This window comes from Spea bombifrons, chromosome 2 (genome assembly GCF_027358695.1).
Source record: "Spea bombifrons isolate aSpeBom1 chromosome 2, aSpeBom1.2.pri, whole genome shotgun sequence".
In the NCBI taxonomy this organism is placed as follows: domain Eukaryota; kingdom Metazoa; phylum Chordata; class Amphibia; order Anura; family Pelobatidae; genus Spea; species Spea bombifrons.
In genome coordinates, this window is record NC_071088.1 from 62978486 (window position 1) to 63004796 (window position 26311).

At 37.2% G+C, this 26311-nt stretch overlaps 1 protein-coding gene across 1 annotated transcript in view; it reads left to right on the top strand.

Moving 5' to 3' along the window:
* Positions 1–26311, top strand: part of RSPO1 (R-spondin 1) — a 55607-nt gene that overhangs the window by 14917 nt on the left and 14379 nt on the right. Inside the window, exon 2 of the mRNA XM_053454525.1 lies at positions 19699–20064. Coding sequence (XP_053310500.1) covers positions 19974–20064 — 91 coding nt within the window. The 5' untranslated portion in view covers positions 19699–19973. The remainder of the gene's footprint in view (positions 1–19698; positions 20065–26311) is intronic.

A 26311-nucleotide genomic window follows, 5' to 3' on the forward strand; every position in this document is an offset into this window, starting at 1 on the left:
GATAAAAAGAACTTATATACCGCAGACAGATCCTGCAGGGTTCTCCTGACTACTTGTCCCTGCCCCTGGTCAGAGAGGCAAATGTCTCCTCCTGCAGATGTGTACTAGATCTACATACAATATATATTATTATTTTTTCTTAAGTTGGCTGTTGATTTCAAATACAAATACAAACTATGCAAGTTATATACTCTCAATATTTCTCAGGCTATGGGGTTATGTATAACTCCATTCTGATGTTTGAAACGTTTTCTTATTGCCATGGATAGATTTCTATGTGATATATTTCTGTGTTTGTCCCATTACCCAAATTGTAAATAAATAAATACATATGTCAACCATAGGCACAGTCACTGGCGTAACTACAAGGGTCACAGCGGTCGCAGCTATGACCGGGCCCATGCCTCTAGGGTGCCAGACGCGACCTCTTCATCCTGTCACCTTGTACCACTTCAAAACAGTTTATAAAGGGTCCTTCTGACCTGGATCGCACCGATCCAGGTTAGAAGGACCCTTTCTAAACTATTTTGAACCGGCACGGGGATACATGAACGTTTTGGGGTCACGTGATGTTCGTAACCTCTCAGTAAAACCGATGCTGCCTGCAGTAGCGGTGAAAGGTAAGCGGGTGATCATGCTTGTGTACTTGTGTGTGTGTGAGCATGGACGTGTACTTATGTGTGTGAGCATGGACGTGTAATTATGTGTGTGAGCATGGATGTGTACTTATGTGTGTGAGCATTGATGTGTACTTATGTATGTGAGCATGCATGTGTACTTGTGTGTGTGAGTATGGATATGTACTTGTGTGTGAGCATGGAAATGTACTTGTGTATGTGTATGATCATGGATGTGTAATTGTGTAAATATAATGCTTATTTAACAATAAAATAAACTTTTTCCTGGCATTTTGAATGTCTCTGTTGAAGTTTTACTATAATGTAATGGATTTTATTGCGTTAAGATATTAAAGCACTGATAATTAGTTGCCCAATGACTACAATCTATATTTGGTGAACATTTTAATTGGTTTTGAGTTAGAACTCTGACAGGGTCACTCAAGAGCATTAATTTTCCTCTTGTTCTAGCACTCAAATGAGGCTTTGTCCTAAAGGTCATTGTACCATTGAAATGTGAATCGCTTACTTACTATCTTAGTCTCAGAGTTTTTTCTTTAACAATTTTCTTGTTAGTACTCAATTTCTTCCATTTCTAACCAGTATCATGACAATTTCCCCCGCCCCTACTTAAGAGATGAAATTCCATTCTTGCCATGATAGATAGGAGGATAGACGAAGATGTTGATTATAAAAAAAAAAAATTCACATTGAATATAAAATGTTATGTTTGAGCTACACGCCAATTTTTCCTATGTTTGTTTCATCTGATTGTCTTTTGTAAACTTTAGCTGATTTAATATCATTTGATATGATCCCGTCATAGAATGCCACCCAGAGGCGTAACTAGAAACCAAAGGGCCTCAGTGCGAAAACTGCTCCAGGGGTCCCAACTTCACCAAATAACATGTCCCACAGTGCCACCTTGGCTCCCAAACATCGTATTGGTGTAATCTTTGTCCCCAAACAGCTTCTCTATGCCATTTTGTCCCAAACAGCTTGCCTTTGCTATCTTTGCCCCAAACAGCTTGCCTATGCCATCTTTGTCCAAAAACAGTTTGTTAGTGTCACCAGACAGCTTTTCTGTGCCATCTTTGTTCCCAAAACTCTTGTCAGTGCACCCAAACAGATTATCTGTGCCATATTTGCTCCCAACAGCCTGACTGTGCCTTCTTTGCCCCAACAGCCTGCCTGCGCCCCTGTTACACCACTTACCTGCAGAAGTGTTGTATCTTTCCTTCTCTGTGCTGTGGCAGACTGATTCAGTATGCCGGAAGTTAATTTTATGGAATTTCCTACCCACTGGATCGGTCAGGCATAGGAAAAAAGTGCGAGAGATCATCCGATGATATCTACACTCTCCACGGCGCTAGTTGCAGGTATTACCTGCACCTAGCGTCTTTAAAGGGGCAGACAAGAGGTCACATGGGCCCCCTTAGAGTGGTATGCCGGTTGCAGTTGCAACCCCTGCAACCATGATTATTATGCCCCTGATGCCACAAGTCGGTCCATGAAAATTCTGCCCTGCTAGATATGCCCCGGTCAACTGTAAATGTTATTACTGTGAAGTGGAAGAGTCTAGATGTAACGACAGCTCAGCTACGAAGTAGAAGACCATTCACACCTAGAGTGCTGAAGCTCGTAGAACATAAACATTGCCTGTCATCTTTACCATCGCTCACTTCAGAGCAACATCTACGGAAGCACTGTGTATCAGAAGCTTCATTAATTAATTGGGTTTCCAAAGTCAAGCAGCTTCACACATCTGATGATCACTATGTGTAATGCCAAACATTGGCTGGAATAGTGTAAAGTCCATCGCTACTGGACTCTGGAGCAGTGAAAACGTGTTCTCTGAAATGATGAATCTCGATGATCTCGAAGTCTGATGGATGGATCTGGTTTTGGCAGATGCCAGAAGAATGCAACCTGCTGGAATGTAAAGTTTGGAGAATGAGGTATAATGGTCTAGGGTTGTTGTTCAGGGTTTGAGCTAGACCTCTTAGTTTCAGGGAAGGGTAACTTTAATACTACAGCATACAAAGTATTTTTAGACAATTGTATGCTGCTTACATTGTGGCACCAGTCACTTTGTTCTTGTCCACAAAGACATGGTTGGGTGAGTTTGGTGAGGAAGAACTTGAGAGCCCTGACCTTAACACCATTGAACAAACCTTGCTTCCAACTTTGTGAGAACAGTTTGGGAAAGGCCATTTTCTATTCCAGCATGACTGTCCCCCTGTGCACAAAGAAAAGTCTATAAAGACATGATTGGATGAGTATGGTGTGGAAGAACTTGAAACACCTTTGGGATGAATTCTGAATTCTGAATTGGGATTGGCCTGATCACACAAATCTCTTTTGGCTGAATGAGCACAAATTCACACAGACATACTCCTTGAGGAAAGCCTTCCCAGAACAGTGGAGGATGTTATAACAGTAAAGAGGGGTCAACTCTATATTAGTGCCCGTGGTTTTGGAATGTGATGTCCAACAAGCTTGTATAGGTGTGATGGTCAGGTGTCCACATACTTTTGGTAATTTAGTGTGTGTGTATATATATATATATATATATTTATATATCAAATACCAGATGGAGTAAGTATCTTGTGATAATACCTTTTTATTGGACTAACAGAATTTTGGATTCCAAAATTCTGTTAGTCCAATAAAAAAGGTATTATCACAAGATACTTATTCCATCTGTTATTTGATATTGACACCACTGGACGAATACGGCTACAACCTCTACTCTACTATATATATATATATATATATATATATATATATATATATATATATACTCTGGCTTCTAGTGCTTTTAGGCAGGCCTGCTGATGTGTTTAATGGTCACCAAGTATTTTTTTTTATTTAAGACAAAGGTTATTATTTACCTCATCATTTAGAATACTTATCTTATTCTGCAGTTCGTGTTGAAGAACTACCTTCATCAGAATAGTATTAGGGTATTATGACACATCTTCTTGTATTTCATTTTGTGTTCTAACCAACTATGAAGACATTACATACATACACTTAAAGCTAACCCAATTACAAAAAAAATAACCCAAGAACAAAAAATGATATCCCTTTAAAAATGTTGTTCATGAGAATAGATATTGCTGGGCAAGTGAGATGAAGTTTTCTCTAGTGTTTTTCTTTTTAAAAATTTTTAAGTTGTCTAGTTTGTGAACAAGTACAATTTTAAAGTTTTTTCAAGTGGTTTTAAAAATGTACATATGAAGTATGAAAATATATATAAATACGTCTGCAATACAAATATATATATATATAAATACAGGTGCATTTACATATGCTTGTAAGGTTGCATTTCCCTATATGTGTGAGTATGCAAATGAAGAACATACGATTTTTTGTTTAGGGAGAGCATTATAAATAAATAAATTCAGTCTGCCACAACAGCCATGTTCTTGATGCATGGCATTTTTAATTTTTTTAACCGCAAAATAAATATACATGGTAATAGATTTAAGGTAAACCAATGAATAATGTTTTAGTCATGAAATTGTTTATTTTTGCTCACATTTTCTCTCTCATGCATAGTCGAGTCCTAAAGCCTCTCAGACACACTCCTGCGGTCTGTGGACCACAATTTAAGAACCACTGATGTTGAAAACAGGATTTAACAGCACAAATGAACATCCTGACCACAGTGTTTTCTTTTCTATTTGAATTTAAACTCTGTGTTCTATATTCAAGTTAATTTATGCTAATATTATAAAGGGAACATTTTTGACAAATCTTTATTTACAGCTATAGGATACTGTTTATTATATAGATTACGTATTATTATATATTATTTTTATGGAAAATTACTTGATATAAAATATTGTATAAAATAAGCTTTTTTTTGTCAAGCCTCTTGACATATTTATGTTTTTGACTTACATAATGAACTTGTTCATAACAGGATATAAAGACACAAAAGTTTTGGTAAAGCCCTATCCCTGGCCTCTCTGGCCCTTGGAAATATTGGGAAGTGGGCATTACATTTTACCCTCTGAATGAACAAAGTTACCATTTAACCATTCTTTGTGGTGGGGGTCAGGGCACATTTTTCACCACCAGGATCAGGGCCAATTTTCAGAGTGTTGCTATAGTTACATTTAAGTGGCCACTTACACCTGAACTAGGGAAACCTATATACCCCCCATTATTTCCCCATGAATTCCAAACCAAATACTTACCGTAGCTTAAGCGACATAATTTCCTTAAAACCACCACCGTCCTTACTATATTTATCCAATAGATGTGGTTGTACAAACACGTAGAATGCACATGCATCCCATGAAGGTCACAGTACCCAGTATAGCACAGGGTAGGCACAAACAGGATGGAGACAAACTCCTTAAAAACTTGCTTAACATGCTCCCTCTTGTAGACCTCCCGCGTATGAGGACTACAGCTCCCATCCCTCTCATCTGTATTCTGGCTGAGAGTGATAGGTGTTGAAGTCAACACCAGCATGCCAGCCAGTTTATTTCATAGTAACACTTAAAATCCCCCAGCAGGGTCTGTTGCCATGGTATCAAGTAGCCTTATTAGACAGTCTATGACCAATCTCCAACTTTCTCTTTGCGCCAACATATTTGAAAGTAAATGCATGGCTTCCCTCTTTAAAGGGAGAAAGATGGCTTAAAAGAAGGCATGAGATAGCTATCTATAGGTAGATAAATGTAAGTATCTAGCCATATCTATGGACAGATTCCATGCTATATAAATTCATAGAACAATGAATCCAGGAGGTATCAAGTAAAACATTTTTAGCAGAACAATCTTTTCCAATTTTATAACAACCTAAGATCTTATATTTCACGTATTAACCTCAGGAAACATCACTACTTGTAGCAACATTAAGTGAGTCAAGAAGCCTCTCCTTTTTACTCATCTTCCATATTCTACATCTGGATATTGTCTTACTTCATTCACTAATCCCTAGAGAGCCTGTTTACATTACAGATACCTTGATCTGTTCAGAGAAGTGAGCCATTGGTATATCAGTATGTTATTTTCAAATATCTGGGATGCCAGGTGGTTCTGTGCATTTCACACACACATACATAGGGTATCTGGTTAACATATCTCTTCGTTGCTAGTCCAATCTATGTTTAGAAGCAAAAGAGTAGAGGCACATATGGACATGGCCATGCACATAAGTTTGTGGATAAGATTGGAAAAGTTTAATGGAAGCATCTGCCCATTTTTACATGTATAAATCTCAAGATTAAATTTCTGAATATCAAGGATAGCTTACATATGGAAGAGACTCCAAGAATGACCATCAAACGTGATGAATATTACAAATCTTAAAAATGCAAGAGTGACTTATAGTATGATGATATACTTTTAGAGCTGATTGCTCAATTTTCTTTTGTATCCCTATTTTGTGCCAGAGTTTAACTATAAAAAGGTTCTAGTAAGCCACTTAAATTAAAACATACCAATAAAAACAGATTCAATGTGCTTTAATATATTTTAGCAACTATACATTAGTGGCCGTACTTTTCAGGCCAACCCTGTCTGGGTCTAAAATGAACATTAAAGGGGCAGGTTCATTATCTTGATACTTCCACTTAACAAAGTGAAAAAAGAAAACCATTACCCAAGGTAGAATCTGCAGATATACATCTGAAGCAGCCCTCGTCCTCTATGGTCCTCTGTGCCACTATTTCTGCCCTGTAGTCAACTCACAGCCAGGTCTTAGGGTAGGGCCTGGCTTTCTCAGGAAACTTGAAAGCCCAGTCTTACATCAAAACCTGGTGAAACACGTTGCGAGATCCTCTGATGGTTTGTGTTCTCTTAAGCTGTCTCTTATATCTTGAATGCATTTGTTCATGATTGTTCAGTTTTGTTACTCTGGTACTGTACTATTGCCTTTTTATTAAGCAGGTATGAGTATTGGTAAATACTGAAGATGTTTTTCAAGTCAACATTTGTGACCATATATCACGGAAGTTTTTTGTATTAAGACTGTATTACACTTCCTCTCCTGTCTATGCAGACTTCTAAGAAGACATCAGCACCAATTATTACACTACTAATTACTAGAGTTAGCTACACTTCTAAGCTATATTACACAGAGAACAAATACAAAGCCATAAATAATACATACATTTGTGCAAAAGTACATTTGTAATGTCATGGTAAAGTTCTATATACATTTGTGCTATGGCTTGTGTAACAGCAGCACCTTGTAGTGGCAAGTTTCAATGTCTTAGGACATATCCTCAAATGAACTTGAAAGCTTTTGATCTAAACTGTGTGAGCTTAAACCATCTGATACGAATAAACAGTATAACTATGCATTTCATCAAACTCCAAGGGAATAACAGTTTTGCTATCAACCTATAAAAATGCCAGACTACAGTAGTACCATATTAGATTTCCTGACTGCAACTGGTCAATTTAGTATCATACAGTTTGTCAACATTTCGGTTGAGTGCTGTCTTGAATGTGAGCATTCACGCACACACATGCTGACAGCAAATACTAATATACATATTCATGCTAACACATGTTAACTTGTCCTGGGCGTCCCTAAGTAAAGTGTAAAGTGTTTGTAAGGTTGTCACCTAAACCTAACTATAGCAAAACTACGAAAATTGGCCCTGGCTCCTCAGAGGTAAAATGTGTTGCAGACCCCCGGGCCTTCTAGGCCCGCTGCAACTTAATGTGTTGTTTACTATGAAAACAGTGAGCACTTAAAACCCCATCTTTTCAAATTAAACAAAATATGTAATGTGAATTAGATGTTATTTCCCTGCAATGGTTTCTGATCAAATAGGAGGAGGAGGTGCCACATGAGATGTAATGTTGACAACGGCAATGCAAAAATATTCAAATTATACATCACATGGTGTTTTGGTAGGGTAGTCATTAAGAAGGATTTGGAAATAATTGTCTGCAATTTAGCAACAGTGTTCAGTTGGTCAGTTGCTGCAAAGGCCAGTCAGATACTGTCATGTATACAAAGGGTGCTGACTAACGAGAGGAGAATATAATTTTGCCTCTGTATAATTCAATGGTAAGACCTCACCTTGAATATACAGAGCAATTCTGGGCAACACAAATCTAAGTGAAAGAAATGCCTTAGTTATGAAGGAAGACTGGAAAATTTGTATTTGTTTACACTTGAAAAAGACATCTTGGTGAGATGTGATTTAACTATACAAATACACATGGGGCATTCTTATGACCTGTGTATTAAGAGGACTGTACAGAGAACAAAACCATGGAAAATCAGAATGTCTCTGAATAGGACGAGAATAGGACTGATGAGCTTACCGTGAGAAAATAGGCTTCACTTTATTGCAGCCAGGCAGTGCTGTTTATACACTGACATGCAATGCCACATTCAACAGCAAATGCAGTTCCCTATCAAGTCTTCCTCCCCGAAACCTCTGTGTTCCTGCCAAACCCGGAAATCCATGGATAGCTCAGAACCCCAGTTATCTACGTACCAAATTGCGCTGTCCTAGCTACACTGGGCCCTGAGTAATCGAGTGTCATTATGGGCATATGGGCCAGGTTGTCTAGGCAGGGTATAGTGTTTCAAGGTTAATCATGTTCTTATCTGATTTTGTACTGTATATAAACCTGTGTGTTGTTCAATAAACCGGTTTCTGTTTTACTGCAACATTAGTATTGTCTGATGATTGGGGGAAATTGCTCTATACATCTATACTTCCAGTGCTGAGGAAGCAGTGCCTGGTGGAGATACCCCACCGGGGGTACCGACAAGTCCATCACAGTCTCTTTCTGTCCATGTTCAAGGATACATTTGAGTAGCTCTCATTTTATATAAAGGGCTAGAGAAGAGGTGCCTCTGGTCAAAAGCTGTGAGATTCTAAAGCAATATATTGTGATCTTTTACAGACTAGCCTTTAAAAATATTTATATGCAGCTCTTGGTTAGCCGTTGAGGTTCCTTAAGCATGACAATTTTAAAGATTTTTACTAGAATACTTTGAAACGCTTACTGAAATGTTTTTTTTAGTTTGAATACAAATGTGTGTGCATTTGATTTTAAGGACACCATTTCACTTTTGGTTTCATATGTCATGCCATAAAGTCAATCTAACGATATTTTTTCACATTCCAGATTCGTTCTATGCTTCAAGATGGCTCAGGTCATGAAGTGAATCACAGTTGGGTTATAAGAAATATTCAAGTTGCTCGTCCATAATATTAGGCAATCACATGCCTTATCCGTAAATAAAATCATTGTTACAATAGATTCAGCTTGTTACGCAAATTGTCTTGGCACTCCTTGGTTGATTAAAACAAATAATACATCATTTTCACTTCAAGGAAGTTCTTAGGACTATTCCCGAACGTGTCACATTAGCTAATGGAATAATAACAGGATACTGACAAGAGTGGAAAAGTATTTGTCATAATTCACTTTATCTAAATTAGCTTAGTATTTGCGTCCAACCTTTATAAATATTACATTTTTACATTTTATTTATAAAGTGCCAACAGATTCCATAGCGCTATTATGATGGGAAAATACAAATGGAACAAGATTAACAATAACTCGAACAAACGGTAGAAACACTGGTACATATGTAGGAGAGGGCACTGCTCTTGCAATCTATTAGGAGGTTGAGGGGGAATGAGAAGAGAAGGTGAGTGACTACTTGGGTGAGGATAATGTCATGTAATGAAGGTGCACATAGCAGAAGTCTGTAACTTGGCGATCTCTAAGATGATGGAAACAGATGGTCTCTTATGAAGTGGCTTTTTTAATGGAAGAGCAGTCAATAAATGTAATGTAAGATGTAGAGAAGGTAAAGAAAAATAATAAAGAGGGAACCATGAGAGACTGTTTGTTTGGCCTACTTTGGCTGAGAGCTAGAACAATATTATTTTTTATTGTAAAGTGTATTTGTTATGAGGCTTTAATGATGTGCTTTAAATGAGCTTTGTTTATTTGTAAACCATGCTCCATATAATCATAGGGTAAACATTTTTAATTAAAATTAAAGAATAACATTCAACATGTTCTTTCATTTAAGAAAAACATTAATGACACCCCTTACGTAAAACTCCAAGCTATCTAACATGTTACACAAATAGACCTTAGTAGATTTGTCATGTTATGGTTTCCTCTAAAGGTTTAAGAACAGAAAACAACACAAAAACGTTTCCATAGCAGCATCCTATCAGCGCCTTTTTGTGTTTTTGTCATGTGTTTTCGTCACATGACATTTACGTGTTGCCAGCAAAATGATGTTTACAGTTAAATAATTATTTGGTGGGGGGTTTGGACATTTGCCAATATTAGGAATGATGTTCTGTTTAGAACAACATAATTTCTAGGAAAGGTTAAGTTACAAACATGTTAACTACAGAGCAGTAGATGGAGCAGCCATTGATACATAAATTGATTTCTTCAGTTGATATTCCATAACATTAAGCCTAGCTAATAATACTATAGACTCTGTTTACATTAACATGAATCTATTTCATCACATTTTTGCATTGCATTGGTCTACTCTGCATAGTACTAGAATCTTGATTTTTTTTTTAAATGGTTGGTAAATAGACAAATAAACCGAGAGAATGATGCTACATCAAGAGGATCTTAGTTAAATAAATATTTCTGACCCATCTGTTATGCTGAAAATCATCTTTTTTCAAGGTGACATTAGTGCTTGGGTTTATAGCGAAACATGATATAAAGAGTTGTAGATAGACTTCCCTTACTTTAGGATGCTGAGGTCTTGTCTTGTCATAAGAAAATAGTTGTGATTATACACTATTCATTAAAAATGGTTGTAGGACCAATCCAACAATTACTTTATTAAATAATAATTTGCTATTACCCAAATAGAGTTAAAATGTCGGTCTGCATTGTTGTAAAAGGCACAGTAAACTTTTCCTGACAACTTCACCAAAGTGGAATGCATATTAAAGTATTTGTGAGTACTTACCTTAGGTAGAAGCTGCAGCTCCTCCCTTCCTCCGTGGGCTGACTATTCTCGCCATTGATTAACGGTTTGGTTGTGTGTTAATCAATGACAGGAAAGTGTTCCCATTGAATTTAGTCTGAACACAACTCTTGAACCAAAAAAAGCTGGGAGGTAGGCAAGGGGGCAAATGCATATGGGGGAATTCTGCGGAATTGTCCCACACATTTGCAAGGGAGACACCATGTACATTTAAAGGGACCTCAGTATTTAGGATGGTTAAAGCGTCCGTTTAAAGGAATCTTTGTGTGGGCAATATATTTTTGTATGTATGCTGTATGTACACATCCACCCATTGGAGCATGAAATATTTTTTATGCTTGTGTTTTGCTATAGACTAGACTGCAATGGTCCCTGTTTGTCTGTGCAGAGAGCTGTAGTTCAGTCATGCAGTGAAGATCCATGTGTTTCTCTTAAGATCCAACGCAGCATACTGGTTGTATCACTGTCGATAAACATAGTTAAACGGTCTGCTTTAAAACACTGGTGATGTTTATTATGCAAGCCTCAAAGCTGCTGATGTGGTAACCACCTTGTTCAAGTCTTTTGTTTGCATTTAAAAAAAAAAAACTGTTTATTCATGTGAGTATTTATTTTAAGATTTGGAAGGGGATTGTTGAATTGAACAGATCTGGCCATTGGAGACTTATGGTTACATGCATGTGGAAGTTTAACACAAGCAAAGGCTGCGCTGTGTGCCTGCATTACATCTGAGTGATTCACAGAACTATTCCTGAGGTTATGATTTCTTTAATGTAAAAAGCTGTGTTTAACTTAACCGCGTCATCTGACTTCTTTGGACAAGTATGTAGTATTTTATCAAATACAGATTTGGATTTTGCGAATGCAGATTTGAATTCCCCTCCACTCATGCTAATTTGATTCTTATTTGCATATTCATATTTTTGTTACCAACTTTTTCATATTTCGCAAATGCATAAAATAGGATATATGAATGAATCAGATCTAGGCTTTATGGCCCTGTACGGTCTACCCCGTTCACTGGTGTAAAGAATCCAGTATATATATATATATATATATATATATATATATATATATGCAAATATATATGGACTGCAAGCAGATCTATAGGGAATCTATGGGGCTTATTAATTAAGCCCAGTTTAAACTATGCTAAATTTGGTGTTGACTTACAGCATACTTGCACAAACTCGTGCGTGATGATAATTGAGTACTTAGCATTCCCTAAGCAATTACTGCTTTCTGTCATTTGGCATGAAGTTTGTTTCCGTTTTACTAACTAGGTTAGTCTTGATTTTGGCCAAGAAAGTCTTTTGAAGGTGTGTTTTCATTAGTGAAAAAAAAGTGTTTAAGTTAAATGGTGCTGGTTAAGATCAGTACACTGTCAGCGACAAAAGAAAATCATTCCGCTGATAGCTGCTTAGTTGTCCGTAAACCTTCATTTTACTTAAAGAATGCAACGATAAATTGAAGGGACGTCCCAGTTTCGAAGCAACAGTTGGCCTGCACCCTAGTGAGACAATAGTATAATAAACAGACTTTATTGATTACAGGCATTTGTAAAAAAAAAAATAAATAAAGTAAAAATAAATAAAAAAATATGTCCAGACATCCTTCTATGGTACTTCAACAAGGGTTGTTTAGTGTCCAATTATGTCTAATTTTTGTGAGCAAAAGCACTAAACCCAGAAAGTTTTACAGCACTAAAAAAGCCCGAACATATTTCAGGATCACTTTAGGTTTTCTGGAGATAGAGAAATATAATGGGGCTGCTATAATTTAGTACTCTCTGGGTTTTTTTTAATGTCAATCTTGCAATGAGAGGGTCATATGAGAGTCATATTCTATTTTGATGAATGAAAAAAAAAACAACTGGTGCTTTTTTTTTACTAGTATATTATAGCTGAAACCCCTGCAGAAACACAGCTCCATTTATTCAGAAGGTCCTTACTGAAATGGTCTTCATAAGGACACATAGGCTTGGAGTCACTACAACACCTTTAAATCTTAAATGGATTTATCAATAAAAACGAGTTAATCTGTTCTCTCAAGCACCTCTCGACTGTAAGCTCTGTGTGTTCTTAAACTGATGTTGCATGCTGTGGCTTTCACATCTTAAGCATTATAAAGTGCTGGAGACAAGACACTATTAAGCTCATTTCTCACAAAGCCTTTCCTAAACATTTAATTGTTCTCCTTGCAGAACACCAAGGTTGTTATGACATCTCAGTTAAACAATACCAGATTTTCACTTGCCAAGGCACTAAGATCATATTCCCCTTCTTATATAATCATTCACTGTATTTGGCTTGCCTCCTAGACTGGTATTTTTAATAAAACATGGGTTTACAATTGTCTTTAACTTCTGGGTTTGAAAAACTACTACGTAGCACGATGTGTTTGGGGTAACACATACAAATAAACTTGACAATGTTTTGTCCTCTAAAAGGCATTTTTATCTACAATGGTAGAACAAAGTAGGAGACATTACTCTAAAGACATTAGGGTAGATGGGGTAATTTACTTTTTATGGTTTTTTTTCTCTTTTCAACCTCAAAACAAAGGCTTATTTTCTTTACAGAATAGAATTATTTAAAGAAACGTTCATACGTAAAAGAGATCTGTGTATCTGTAATTTTCCCCACTAAATTAGCATGATTACAAATATGTTTATTGAAATCTGTGACATTCTTTGCAGAATCTATGACTGCTCCCGTGTTTCCAACATGTGCTTGCCTGTAGAACTGAACATCATTTTGCTTGATGACCGTGTGATCCATTAAAAAAAATCACTTTCCTCAATGCTACCAAAATGGTGCTGTATAAACATAACGACTTCTGCATTTCCATGCTACTCCAAGTGACTGATTTCTTGTATGCCAATTTTCAGTGTGCAGTTCTTAGTTCGTATAAACTCTTAATTTAAGAACTCATTTGTTAATACTTTTAGACAATGACCTTTTGTTCTAACTTTGTCCTCCTTTTAAAATACACTTCTCATGTACTTTGTTAAATCACTTTATGCATTTAAATGCTTCTATCAGACCTCTCTATCTCTTCTGTCCTCCAAACTATACATATTAAGATCCTATAGTCATACCTGGGAACTTCTGGGCTCCTGCTACCCGGAGGCTTCCCTTGCGGGACGCGGCCAGGACTGCACACTGACGTCGGCGGGCGGTCCCGCTGACGTTAATCGGAGTTCCCGCTGGCGGCGCCGGCGTTCCCACTGATGTCGGGGGGGTTTAAAGGAAAAATGGGCGGGGAGTTCAATACTTTAATTGAATAGGTAGATGTTCATGATTTGAAATAAACAGATTTTGAAAACTTAGCGGTTATTTTCTTTATAACATCCACAACAAGTGTGATGGCTTTGCTACCTCGTACAGGAGTCTTGGGATGGTGAGAACAGGGGGCATTTCATAGTTAGAATAAGTACTTTTTAATGTTATAATGATGTTTTCATAACTGTTATGGACATGTAATGCTGTTTGGTTATTTATGTTTGGTTTATTTATTTTTTGGAATTATTATTAAAGTTTCTCTATATTTAATGTTTGTTAGAATAAATTCTGTTGTATACCAACTAGGTGGAAAACAGGCTTTGGATACGTCACTTTCCATATGTTATATAAATATGTGTATAAGTAGAATTAGATAATTTTAAAGAGCCATCCTTCTACACATAGAACAATCCATATGGAAGCCAATAGTGTCTTCCTACAGATCGCTGCACATTCAAAACTTTGTCCTAGGATAAGGCCATTGCCAGTCCTGCTTCTTTTCACAATAATGATATTTAAAACAGACACACGTGTCGGTTCTTATCTAAAGGGTCAGATTTAAATTCCAGATGCTGGTAAAAAACATGGGCTTACCTCCCAACAAATAAAATAAAATAATTTAAATGTAGAGTGTTGTTAAAGAAAGAGCGTGACATAAACTGAAATAGAAAGTATATTCATAAAGAGAATAGTTGAATGTATTATTCTAAAGAGATAGAGCACAAGCGAAGAGAAGCAAAATTAAGTGTTAATAGAGAGCAAGGTTTTGAAGCAATAACCAAAAATAATCAACCAAGTCCAAAGTTGCTCTGGGTTACAAATATAAATAAGAAAGAAGCACAAAAGTACAGGTCATCTCCAGAATCAGTTCAATTGTTCCAACACTGAAAAAAGGGAAAAGCTGGCTTATAAAAGCACCACAGGTGTGGACATGTATGCTATCCATTACTTACCATTTTTTTTAGCATACCTGACTAGAAACCAAAGAACACTTAGATCTGTGTTTCTAACAACCAGACAGTGGCTAAAGAGTTAGGGTCATCGTGCCTTAAGTGTAAGGTCCCTTAGACCTTGATAGGAACCCTGGGAAAGGAAAAAAATGTCGGTGCGCTAAGCTAGTCACAGGCTCAAATAATACAAATGTGTAATACGAGGCCTACCAAACAGGTGTAAGCATGCAGCAAAAACAGTGTATTGGCTGTATAGGAACCCTGACAGATAAACTAAGCTAAACGGAAGGCCATGTGTGTTTTATAATCATATGTGCGTTTTTGCGTGACATAAAAAAGCTTTACTTTTTATTTTTAGATGCTTTGTTAACATGAAAAGACACATGGGATTCTAACTAGATTTAGCTATTATGAAGCGTCCTATGGGTGACTTTGAAACTGGCTTGATTGCTTCTGAAGCCTATGTGTCTGATTCTGTTCATCCTTTGCTAATAGCAAAAATTACATCTACTTTGTAGACCCTGAGTTTTAAAATGAAAGTACCGTATTTGCTCGATTATAAGACGAGGTTTTTTTCAGAGCAAATGCTCTGGGAGAGGGGGGGGGGAGAGAGTGTGTGTGTGTGTGTGTTAGTTAGTTAGTTAAATGGGGGTATAGGGTGTGTGTGTGTTAAATGGGGGCATAGGGCATTTCTGGAGTGGCGTTAAGGGGGCATTTAATAGAGCACTCTGCCTCCTGAAATGCCTTATACCTCCCTATATGCCACTCTGCCCCATAATATGACTTTTAACCCCCTAAATGGCAGAGTGGCATATAGGGGTATAAGGCATTTCTGGAGGCAGAGTGCTCTATACAATGCCTTTTAACTCCCTTAATGCCACTCTGCCTCCTGAAATGCCTTATACCTCCCTATATGCCACTCTGCCCCATAATATGCATTTTAACCCCCTAAATGCCAGAATGGGATATAGGGGTATAAGGCATTTCTGGAGGCAGAGTGGCACATAGGGGGTCAAAAGGCATACCATGGGGCACAGTGGCATATAGAGGGTTAAAAGGCATATCATGGGCCACAGTGCCATATTGGAGTGGCAAGCCTGGGGGCAGATGTGCGTAACTGGGGGGCAGGTTGGAAAATACAAGAAATAAAAACAAAACAAATCTTTTTCTCAATCATAGCTTTTATTAAAAAAAATAGTTTACATGAATGAACATTTACTGGTAAAACTTTTTTCCTTTGGGGTCGTCTTATATTCAGGCTTTTTCTTTTTTTCCTAAGTTAATATTCAGATTTTGGGGGGTCGTCTTATAATCAGGGTCGTCTTATAATCGAGCAAATACGGTAATCTCATGTGCAAGTGTTAACTAAAAATTACTTATACTGGTTGATATGTGAGATCTTAAAGAAATACCGTAATGTTCCTCATAATAATGTCTAAGTTTATGTATTATTATCTACTCTGATAACATTAAGCTGCCATGTACAAAAATACTTTTAATACTTATTTAATCAAATAAATAACATTTTGTTTTGTGTTAACTTTTGCATTTGTTTTTACTATTACACTGCCCCCTAATTGGAGTTAATAGTGCTCCTTGTATTGTATTGTTAAATGCTACGAAGTTCTAATTGTGTGTTAAAATTGTAAATGACCCAGGGGAGATAAGTAGATCATAAAATGAGGTTATATATTTTTTCCAGTATTTAATAAATGACTGGAGTCCCACATCTTTCCCTGGATCTAAGTAGAGTGAGTCTACAAAAAAGTACAAACATTATACTTGTACCTACGCACTGCATACTATACAGAACATTTTAAGCTTACTATGGTACTATTAATAACATCTTATCTCCGTAACATAACATTGCTATTTTGGAGAATGTACTGTTCTGTTCTAATGTTATAAAGCTCCATTTATCAAGTATTAAACATCTTGCCAAAAAGGCAATTCTACTGATAAAAGAGGTTTTATAATTGTAATGCCATACTGTAGCTATGTGCATGCAAGTCCCAGACTAGTTGGCAAATTGGGCTAAGGATCCATTAGTCCACCCTTTGTTCTCCACGCTAAATGCAGTGAAAATGTAATGTAAATGTCAATTTTGCTAAATACTGTTGCCATGTATTTTAGTTTGCAATCTCCAGCTCCGAACATTTTGTAGTAGAAGTATAATTCTTGTGACAATCTGACTATATCAGCTACTGCATTTTTTTTAATGTTTCGTCTTCAATTTCTCAGCACCTATCAGGATTGTACTAGCAACCGACTATTATTCTCAAACACTAGTTAGTGACTATTCACTTTCAGATATGTTTCTGAATTCAGGGATTTGTTTTCTTGTATTTTGTGCAAATATCTTTGTGCAAATCATATGAATGAGTCCCTGGGATGAAACGTTTGGACAGTGCTTCATTTCCAGTTTTGCAAACCAAGCTTGCATGATCCAGTCCAGGATTTTTATGAAGCCTTGCAACAGGCCACAGACTTTTAACATATAGTCCCTCTCTTTTAAGGAACTTTGTAATTGCACAATTGAATGAAAAGCTGTTTCATGGACCGATGTGGGCTATTCCTTTGTTATTTTTTTTTCACCAATTAAGCGTGTAAAATGTCTGGAGTTGATTTGAGGTGTGGCATTCACATTTGGAAGCTGTTGCTGTGAACCCACAACATGCGGTCAAAAGAGCTCTCAATGCATGGGTAACAGGCCATCCTTAGGCTGCAAAGAAAATCCATCTGAGAGATAGCAGGAACATTAGGAGTGGCCAAATCAACAGTTTGGTACATTCTGAGAAAAAAAGAATGCACTAGGGAGCTCTGCAACATAAAAAGGCCTGGTCATCCACAGAAAATAGCAGTGGTGGATTATTGTAGGATCCTTTCCATTGTAAAGAAAATCCTTCACAACATGCAGCCAAATGAAGAACACTCTCCAAGAGATTGGCATATTAATATCGAAGTCTACCACAACCTTTACAAGAGCGATACAGAGGGTTTACCACAAGGTGAAAACCATTCATAAGCCTCAAGAATAGAAAGGCCAGATGATACCTTGCCAGAAAACATCTAAAAAATCAGTTCTGGAACAGCATTCTTTGGACAGATGAAACTAAGATCAACCTGTGCCAGAATGATGGGAAGAAAAAAAAGTCTGGCGAAAGCTTGGAATGGCTCATGATCTGAAGAATACCACATCATCTGTAAAACACGGAGGCAGTATGATGGCATGGGCATGCTTGACTTCCAATGCCAATGGGTCACTTGTGTTTACTGATGTGACAGAAGCAACCGGATAAATTCTGAATATATATATATATATTGTCTGCTCAGACTGCCTAATCCAGGAAAGTTGACTAGACTGCACGTCACTTTACAATGACCAAAAACATACTGCGAAAGCAACCCAGAAGTGTTTTAAGGCAAATAAGTTGAATATTCTGCAATGGCCAAGTTAATCACCTGATCTCAACCCAATCGTGTATGCATTTCACTTGCTAAAGACAAAACTTAAGGGAGAAAGACCCACAATCAAAAAACAACTAAAGACAGCTGGACTAAAGAACAATGAACTTTTTATTCTGTCTGCGTTTATTTGTCCAATTACAATTGAGCCTCCCAAATAAAGGGTCAAATAAATGGGTGCAATCTATAAACGTATCATATAATGTTTTTGTGCATCCCCTTAAATTAAAACTGAAGGTCTGCACTTCAACTGCATCTCGGTTGTTTCATTTCAAATCCATTGTGGTGTCATACAGAGCCAACATTATGAAAATATTTCCAGACCTAACTGTATATAGATGATGTATCTACGGCTCCCAAAAATCATGGCTAGCTTGAAAACAACCTCCAACAACTGAGCAGAAGTTCTTGAGTGGTGATGGTGGAGGTGAACACTGGACTAGAATTCAACAGAAAGTACCAAAGTAAACTAGCCCTACAAACTTTGACAAGAATCTAGTTTTACAGACTCATAGTAAAAGTACAAAGTAAAAAGGTTACATAACTTTAACTGTATATATACATTCTTCTTATATGGGGCTCTTAGACAATGTACTCTTAGACAATGGATAAAAGTCAGTGTCAATAAAATTATCACAACAGGTTTGTGGACAACTAAAGTATGCATTTACCGGTATATTATTTGCATTATTGTGGGACAGTGCTGCCATCTTGTTCCATTACCAAAGCCTTCATGTTTATCTGCATGCCAATTATAAATTCCATGTTGAATATTTTGGCACTATATAATGACCTCTAAGAACAGCAAGTGTCTCAAACTTCTTCCTGATGATATTGCAGTTTATGCGGGGCTCATGCTACAATTTTTCCTTTATTGCCCTGAAGTGACATCTGCTGGTTAAACTAAGAAATCTTCCATTGTGTGAAATAATACATTCAAAATGCCAGTGCATAGGGGTAGATAAAAGCTATGCATAATTCTAAACAAGATTTTTTAGCATTCTTGTTCAATATCAGACATACCGTGCAGCTGTTTGTATCCAGAAGGTCGCTTCACTTCTGTAATTTATTGTCCACTGACCTTAAAATGCTAGGGTCAGTCTAAATCCCTAGTCTGGCCCAGTTAAGTACAAGTAGAATTAGTGTGTATAAGTGCATGCTCCTTACATTTTAATTTAAAGTCAGAAAGAGTCTAAGTCGGTGTAGGTGGAACGACAGGTGCCAAGAACAAACTGTAGCCTAACCTGAAGTTAAAGATATGAATACAGCCTATATATATATATATATATATATATATATATATATATATATATATATATATATATATTTATCTAGTCAAGGCACTACTGTTGTTACAAATGGGAAATAAAGCAACTAACAATGTCCCTATCTTTTATCCTGTGCAGGTGGCTTGAAGATTCCATATGCTTTATTTCAAGTAACAGATTCTGGCAAAACCCAATGGGACTGGATCCAAGCTCTTTTGGCCAATACAAGAATGCACACAGAATCATGCTACTTGCTACCTAAGAGTCATATGATTAGATTGGATGGTCCTGTAGCAGGCATGTACAGACTTGCAATAGTGATCACACCTAGCAGATACTGAGACAACCACAAGGGTGACAGTGACTCCCTCCAATCAGCCGACTTTGCATGTACTCAGTGCTGGAAAGTTACTATGCAGTTTGGACTGTTTGCTGTGCTTGTTTTGATGTTGATGGATATTGCAGACAGCAACAAGGTTGTGAAGGGGAGGAGACACAAGAGAAGTAAGTATCCAATCTCCAATCTCATTCTAAGAAACCTTTGCTAGACAAATTCTGAGCCATTTGTTCCTCAAGAAGACAAGTAAGCATACTGATGCAGGAGAAAAGAGAAGTAAAGAAAATAATAAGTAAATACTTACACTATACTTTTTTCAATATTCACTTACAATATAGTAAAACAAAAGGACTATATATATTATCTATTGATGTTTAGGGCCTTAGCCAATACAAGTTTAGAAGTTTAGAAGACCATCAGTAAACAAACAAAGCAAGTAAATGATTTAATTACACAAAAACATAGCCAGTTTTCTTGTTACAGTAAATAATTAAGGACCAACAAGCTTTATTGATTACACTTATACAATAACGTACAAAATAGCACACAATGGTCGCATTTCAACGGAGAAGCTCAATTTAATGGGAATAAGAGAGAATGGTAAATGTCCAAGATGTTTACAACCAGCCTTTCAAATGGGGGTTGAAGAAAAAACAATCAGAATGGTGCTGGTAGTAGGATTGAACATATAGTGACTGCATTAGAAAGGAAAACAATTCTACAATTGTGCATGAGGTCTGACAATATAAATTTTCCAAAACAAATTATACTTCCTATTTCTAATGGTTTGGTTAAATGCGGTGACCATGAAAGCGGTATGAGCCAGATTATTAACACTAGGAAAAACTTTACTAATACATTTGACAGAATGTGAGAACCCAGCACCCCATGATGTGACCCCATATAACAGATGTGATATATGTTAATTTTGTAATTGCAATCACAAAGGGAGCAGATACCAGGAGCTTATCAAACACCAAATCACGTTATCGATGTATCAGCAGGTTTTTTCCTCAGGAAATAAAGAAATAAATATTTCAGAGAGTAAAATGTATGTACTTTTTATAGAGATGGATATATGATTCAAGTTTCCACTGGTAATCTGGTCAGTGTCCGTATAAAATTAAACGAGTCACTGACTCAAGCTTTCACTGACGGGTTTTGCCCGATACTCTCGGCTTCCTCAGTCTAGATGGTAACAGCCAAATTCTTTACCAAATTGTAAAAGTCTTCCAATACACAGAATGGTACAGTCTGCAAGTAGTGCAAGGGAAGACTTTTTTAAAAAGCTTAAGGTGGCACGAATAACAGGGAAAGAGGGAATATGATCGCACGTACAGGTCCACAATGGGCATCAAAATGACAAGCTTATCCAAATAAGGATTAACAGAATTTTGGTTTCATTTTATAAAGTTTGTAGATAAGCTTGTTGACTTCAAAGGTGTTAACAATGTAAATCATGGTTCCAAAGACGCATATCAAGAAATAATTACAATATGCCTAACTTTAAAAGTATCACACCTGATTGGATTTGTTAGGCGTATTACCATGGGGAAGGGTACATGTAAGGTGACGCAATTTCTAAAATATTGTGATGTGAATGTTTCTACTACTTTTTTTTGAAAACAATCGAGTACCTTAGGCATTCTTTCAAGGTCTGTTAAAAGACAACGGTAAGCACAACTATCTCCCTGTAGATGTCACCAATGGCATGTGGCCTACTCATACTCCCTAGTACCTGTGCTGATAATGGTTCCATTTTAAAGCAGGTTCAACTGGGTACAACATGTGATTGATAGACTGATAGACAGACTAAATTGTGTGAACACTTCTATAATATATGCTCAGGATGCAGACTAATTATGAATGTTCTGCACATTGCCCTATGACAGGACAGCTGCCAGGCTGACACACTGAGAGTGTGTTTTGCAAGCTGCTGGATGCTGGGATCCGCCTGATCCTACAGGAAGTGCTTGTCTAAGGGATGCAGTAAAGAGAGCATTACCCTGGAATTATCCATCTATTTATTTTGCTAATCATCAGATCAGAAAGGGAAATGCAAACAGACTGACTAAGCCTGCTTGTAATATATTTGTTTTTAGAGAAGAGAGCTTTGTAGTTTGTTTTCAGATAGTTTTAGTTCACAAACACGTATAAAGCAAATGTTAGTGTGCCTCTTGGCATGTGTTAGTGAAATACGATTAACAAAAACCAATAGAGGCATTAACCTGAATTAACTGTAATAGGGATGTTGCCAATAGGAAAGATGAGCAGCTCACAGCTTTACATTTTGTAATCCGGTAGGATGAATGAATGGATGGATAGATAGACAGACATGTGGAAATGACGGACAGATAAGCCCCTCATTCACTAGTCTTATAGTGGCCTTTCCACCGGGCACCATATAACTAACAAGCAGTACTGGTAGTTTGTGTTATTAATAGTTTATGTAAACTTTCATATGTAGAAAAAAAAAAGAATCCAAATTCCACATTGGATCAGACCTCTAAAGCTAACATACCTTGTAACTCTTTATTTGCATAACTCTCCATAGTAACAGATGAACATGCCAAGTAGAATTATTAGTCTAGAGGAGTCTAAAAAGTGGTTAAGCGTATATTACTAGTATGGCCTTGAAAACTAGGATAGTAAACAAAAGAGGATGAATTTCAACATCTGTCATTTACTAGACATTAATGAGTAATTTTTCTACCCTGGGTTGTTTTCTTATCTAATTTTGTAGTATATCACTCCAGAGAATGTTTCCACTGCTCCAGAGTCCAGTGGCTTTATACCACTCCAGCCAACACTTGGCATAGTGCATAGTGATATTTGCTTGTGTGCAGCAGTTCAGCCATGGACTTGTACAGAAGTTGCTTCCAGAAGCAATTTGGAACTCTGTAGTGAATTATGCTACAGAGGACAGGTGATTTTCAGCACTCAGCAGCATCCCTCTGTCATGGTCTACCGCTTTATGGCTGAGCTGTTGTTACACCTAGAAGCCCCCACTTCTTAATAATTGCACAATGGACCTGGGCAAAACGTGGCATCATACAACAGTGCCATGTTTAACTCCTTCACTACTGTTTTTTTAGTACCCAACATACCGTACGTTCTTTGCCATTTTTACCAAAATTGAGCTTTCATTTGAAACCATAGAACCATGCAAAAAATAATTGTGACTGCTAGAATGTAAAAAAAAAAACTATACAAAAATAAAATAAAAAAAGCTTTTCCAGTTTTGCTTAGAATTTCTTCTACACAGTAGATGTCACTGGTGAACAATGACCCAATTTATGTTCAGCATCTCGTGACAACAGTCATAACCACATACATACTTTTTTTGTTCTGGAAGGCCACATCCATCCCTTACATAGTACGCTATAAGGTAGTATTTTTTTATACTTCTGGCTTAAGGGGTTTGGGAGTAGTGAACAGGTGTTATACTTTTTACACATACTGCTAGGACAATGGGATGTTGCAATGAAATTATTATATTAGGGATATCTCGTACATCTTCTGTATGCCATTGATGTCATAATGACAAAACTGAGCTCACTGTATTTTCTATTTTTCATTACAAAAATAACAATTTTGTTTCTCACTCGCTTCCCTCTAATCTCTCCTGCACTCATGACATTGTAATCAACACGCAGGGCTCTGTAGACTTGTATTGCTGATCGCAATGTGTGTGATCAGCCAATAACGAGAACAATCAGACATCCCAACAGGGTCTAGACAGACATTACTGAGTCAGTCTTGTCCTCAAGTGACCTTCTGGAGGGTGTCAACAGTAATGCCTACTGAAATGGACCACCCACATGCAGGATTCCTTAAATAACGGCATACCGGTGCCATTAAACCTAATTGCTCGTCCCAGTGGGCATCTTGACACAGCTTTTAAGGACTTGCCTGCACATCCATAGGGTTACAAAGGGAAATTTCACATTCTATGACGGTGCAATGTTTAACGTCACTGAACTCTTCAGGAGGGCCCATTATACTGCCAATATTTGTCTGTGGCAGTGGCACACATATATACATTTCATAAGGTGTTGACAGAAAGTGCTGCCCCATAATATGAGGAATGTATAAACTCACAGAAGGTCATCAGTTTACAGGTGCTGATCCATATATATTATATGCCCTTGAAAAATGGACCATGTAGCAACCCTACTAAGGATCATCTGTTATTGTCAATTGCAGTGCTTTGCGAAAGTTACAATACAGATCAATACAGACGTGGGATCTGAAAAGATCATGTCTCTTAACATGCTTTCTTAGCAAGGACATGAGCTCATCAATTTGCATCAAATATTAATAGTGCACAGGGGTATTTGTTTTTCTTTGTGAATTTGTTGGTTAAAAAGGTTTCATTGTCAATGTAGGGGTTTAAAGCAATTTAGCAGTTGTGCTTCAAGAAGTGTTCCATTAGGAGAAATGTGATGCAGGCCAGATATGTCTGGGGACACCAAGCAAAGAATAAAGTGCTATGCATTTTAAAACAACTAAACAATCTTCTTCACAACCAAAGTGTTTCTGCTTTATATGGAGAAGTAACTTTCCAAGTGATTCAAGGGACAAACAGCATGAGATAAACAGAGACAATCATATCACACTTAGACAATTTTGTATTTAATGCCAAATAAGACATGGATATGCTATTTTTGTAGACCCCTAATAGTCCTTAAGCACCAACACCACCCATCACAGCATCTTAGTACCACTCTATAACAGCATCTCAATGACCAATGCCTTCATTTTTCCTCCTCAAAAGGACATATCATCCTCCCAATTCAACTGGACAAGGAAGGACCCTTTTATTTTAGAGGGAGTGATTATGAGTGGGGTGAGGCTTTATCAGGACTTTTTATGTGATTATGGTACTGTTGGTAACTGTAACTGATAATGGTACACAATACTGTATAATGCCCCTCAACTGTGCTTTGCAGGGGCTTGTGTATGTGTATGGGCCGGTGTGTAAGAGCAATATAGTTATTTGTTAGCTGCTGTGTCAGGGCAGTGTATATGTGTGTGTGTAAGGGCAGTGTATATGTGTGTGTGTAAGGGCAGTGTACATGTATATGTGTGTAAGGGCAGTGTACATGTATGTGTGTGTGCAAGGGCAGTGTACATGTATGTGTGTGTGTAAGGGCAGTGTACATGTATATGTGCGTGTAAGGGCAGTGTACATGTATATGTACATTTAAGGGCAGTGTAGGTGTATGTGTGTGTGTGTGTGTGTAAGGGCAGTGTATATGTGTGCGTGTAAGGGCAGTGTATATGTATGCTTGTAAGGGCAGTGTACATGTATATATGTGTTTAAGGACGGTGTACGTGTATATATATGTGTGTAAGGGCAGTGTATATGTGTTTGTGTAAAGGCAGTGTATGCGTATATGTGTGTGTAAAGGCAGTGTGTAGGGGTCCTGGGAGGGAGGCTAACAGCTTTTTGTAATAAAAAAAAAAAAAAATCTCTGCTGCTGTGGACTACTCTTCCAATGATGTTCAGCCCGCATTATGGTGGACACCTGGCTGGCTGAGAATCATGGGAATTTGAGTTCACAGCTAGCATCTGCAGCTTTACTGTTGCTGCACTTCCCATGATGCTCAGCCAGCATCATGGAAGTAGTGTGACTGGCTGAGCCTCATGGGAATTCAATTCAATGTGTTTACTTTTACTAATAGAATTATCAAATTAAGGCAAATACATGCCAGCCACAGTATAAAAAGCATATATATTTATGTATATATATATATATATACATACATGATTTAGAATACTATTCCATTTTTTTTAAATGAGAACTATGCAAAAAACTTTGTCAAGGTAACCACAAACCACAAGCAGAAATATAATCTTAAAGGATCTCCTGGAGAAAAGAGAGATGTAATTTGCTTTGGTTGTTTACAGGATATAACAGTCTTTTATGGCTCAGAAATATAAATAATTCTACATTCTTTTAAGGGATGAGGTTATAAACCCTTACAGCATATAAAGGGTTATGCATTTTTGGAAAACCATTGTTACCACAAACTAACAAAAATATTGTAGTTTATAATGAGAAGTCCTAACACTGCTAAATATGATATGTACTTGTGTGGCAAATAAAAATCTGCAGCGTCAAGAGTTATGAAACATGTTGGGGGTTCGATACAAAAAAAAGCCTTTGGTGCAAAGTTTGAAAAGTAGTCATTTTACCATAGCAACCAATGGAATGGCCCAATCAGCAGGGACATTCCATTGGTTACTATGGTAATAAGACCATGTTTCAAACTCATTATTTAAATATTACCCCTACGGTGTTAACATTCCCACTGTAAAGTTTGTTTTGTGCATGATGGATAAGGCCAAACGGGAATCAATGTAAGACATGCTGTCTACAATAAGAAAATATGCTCTAGCCCAGTGGC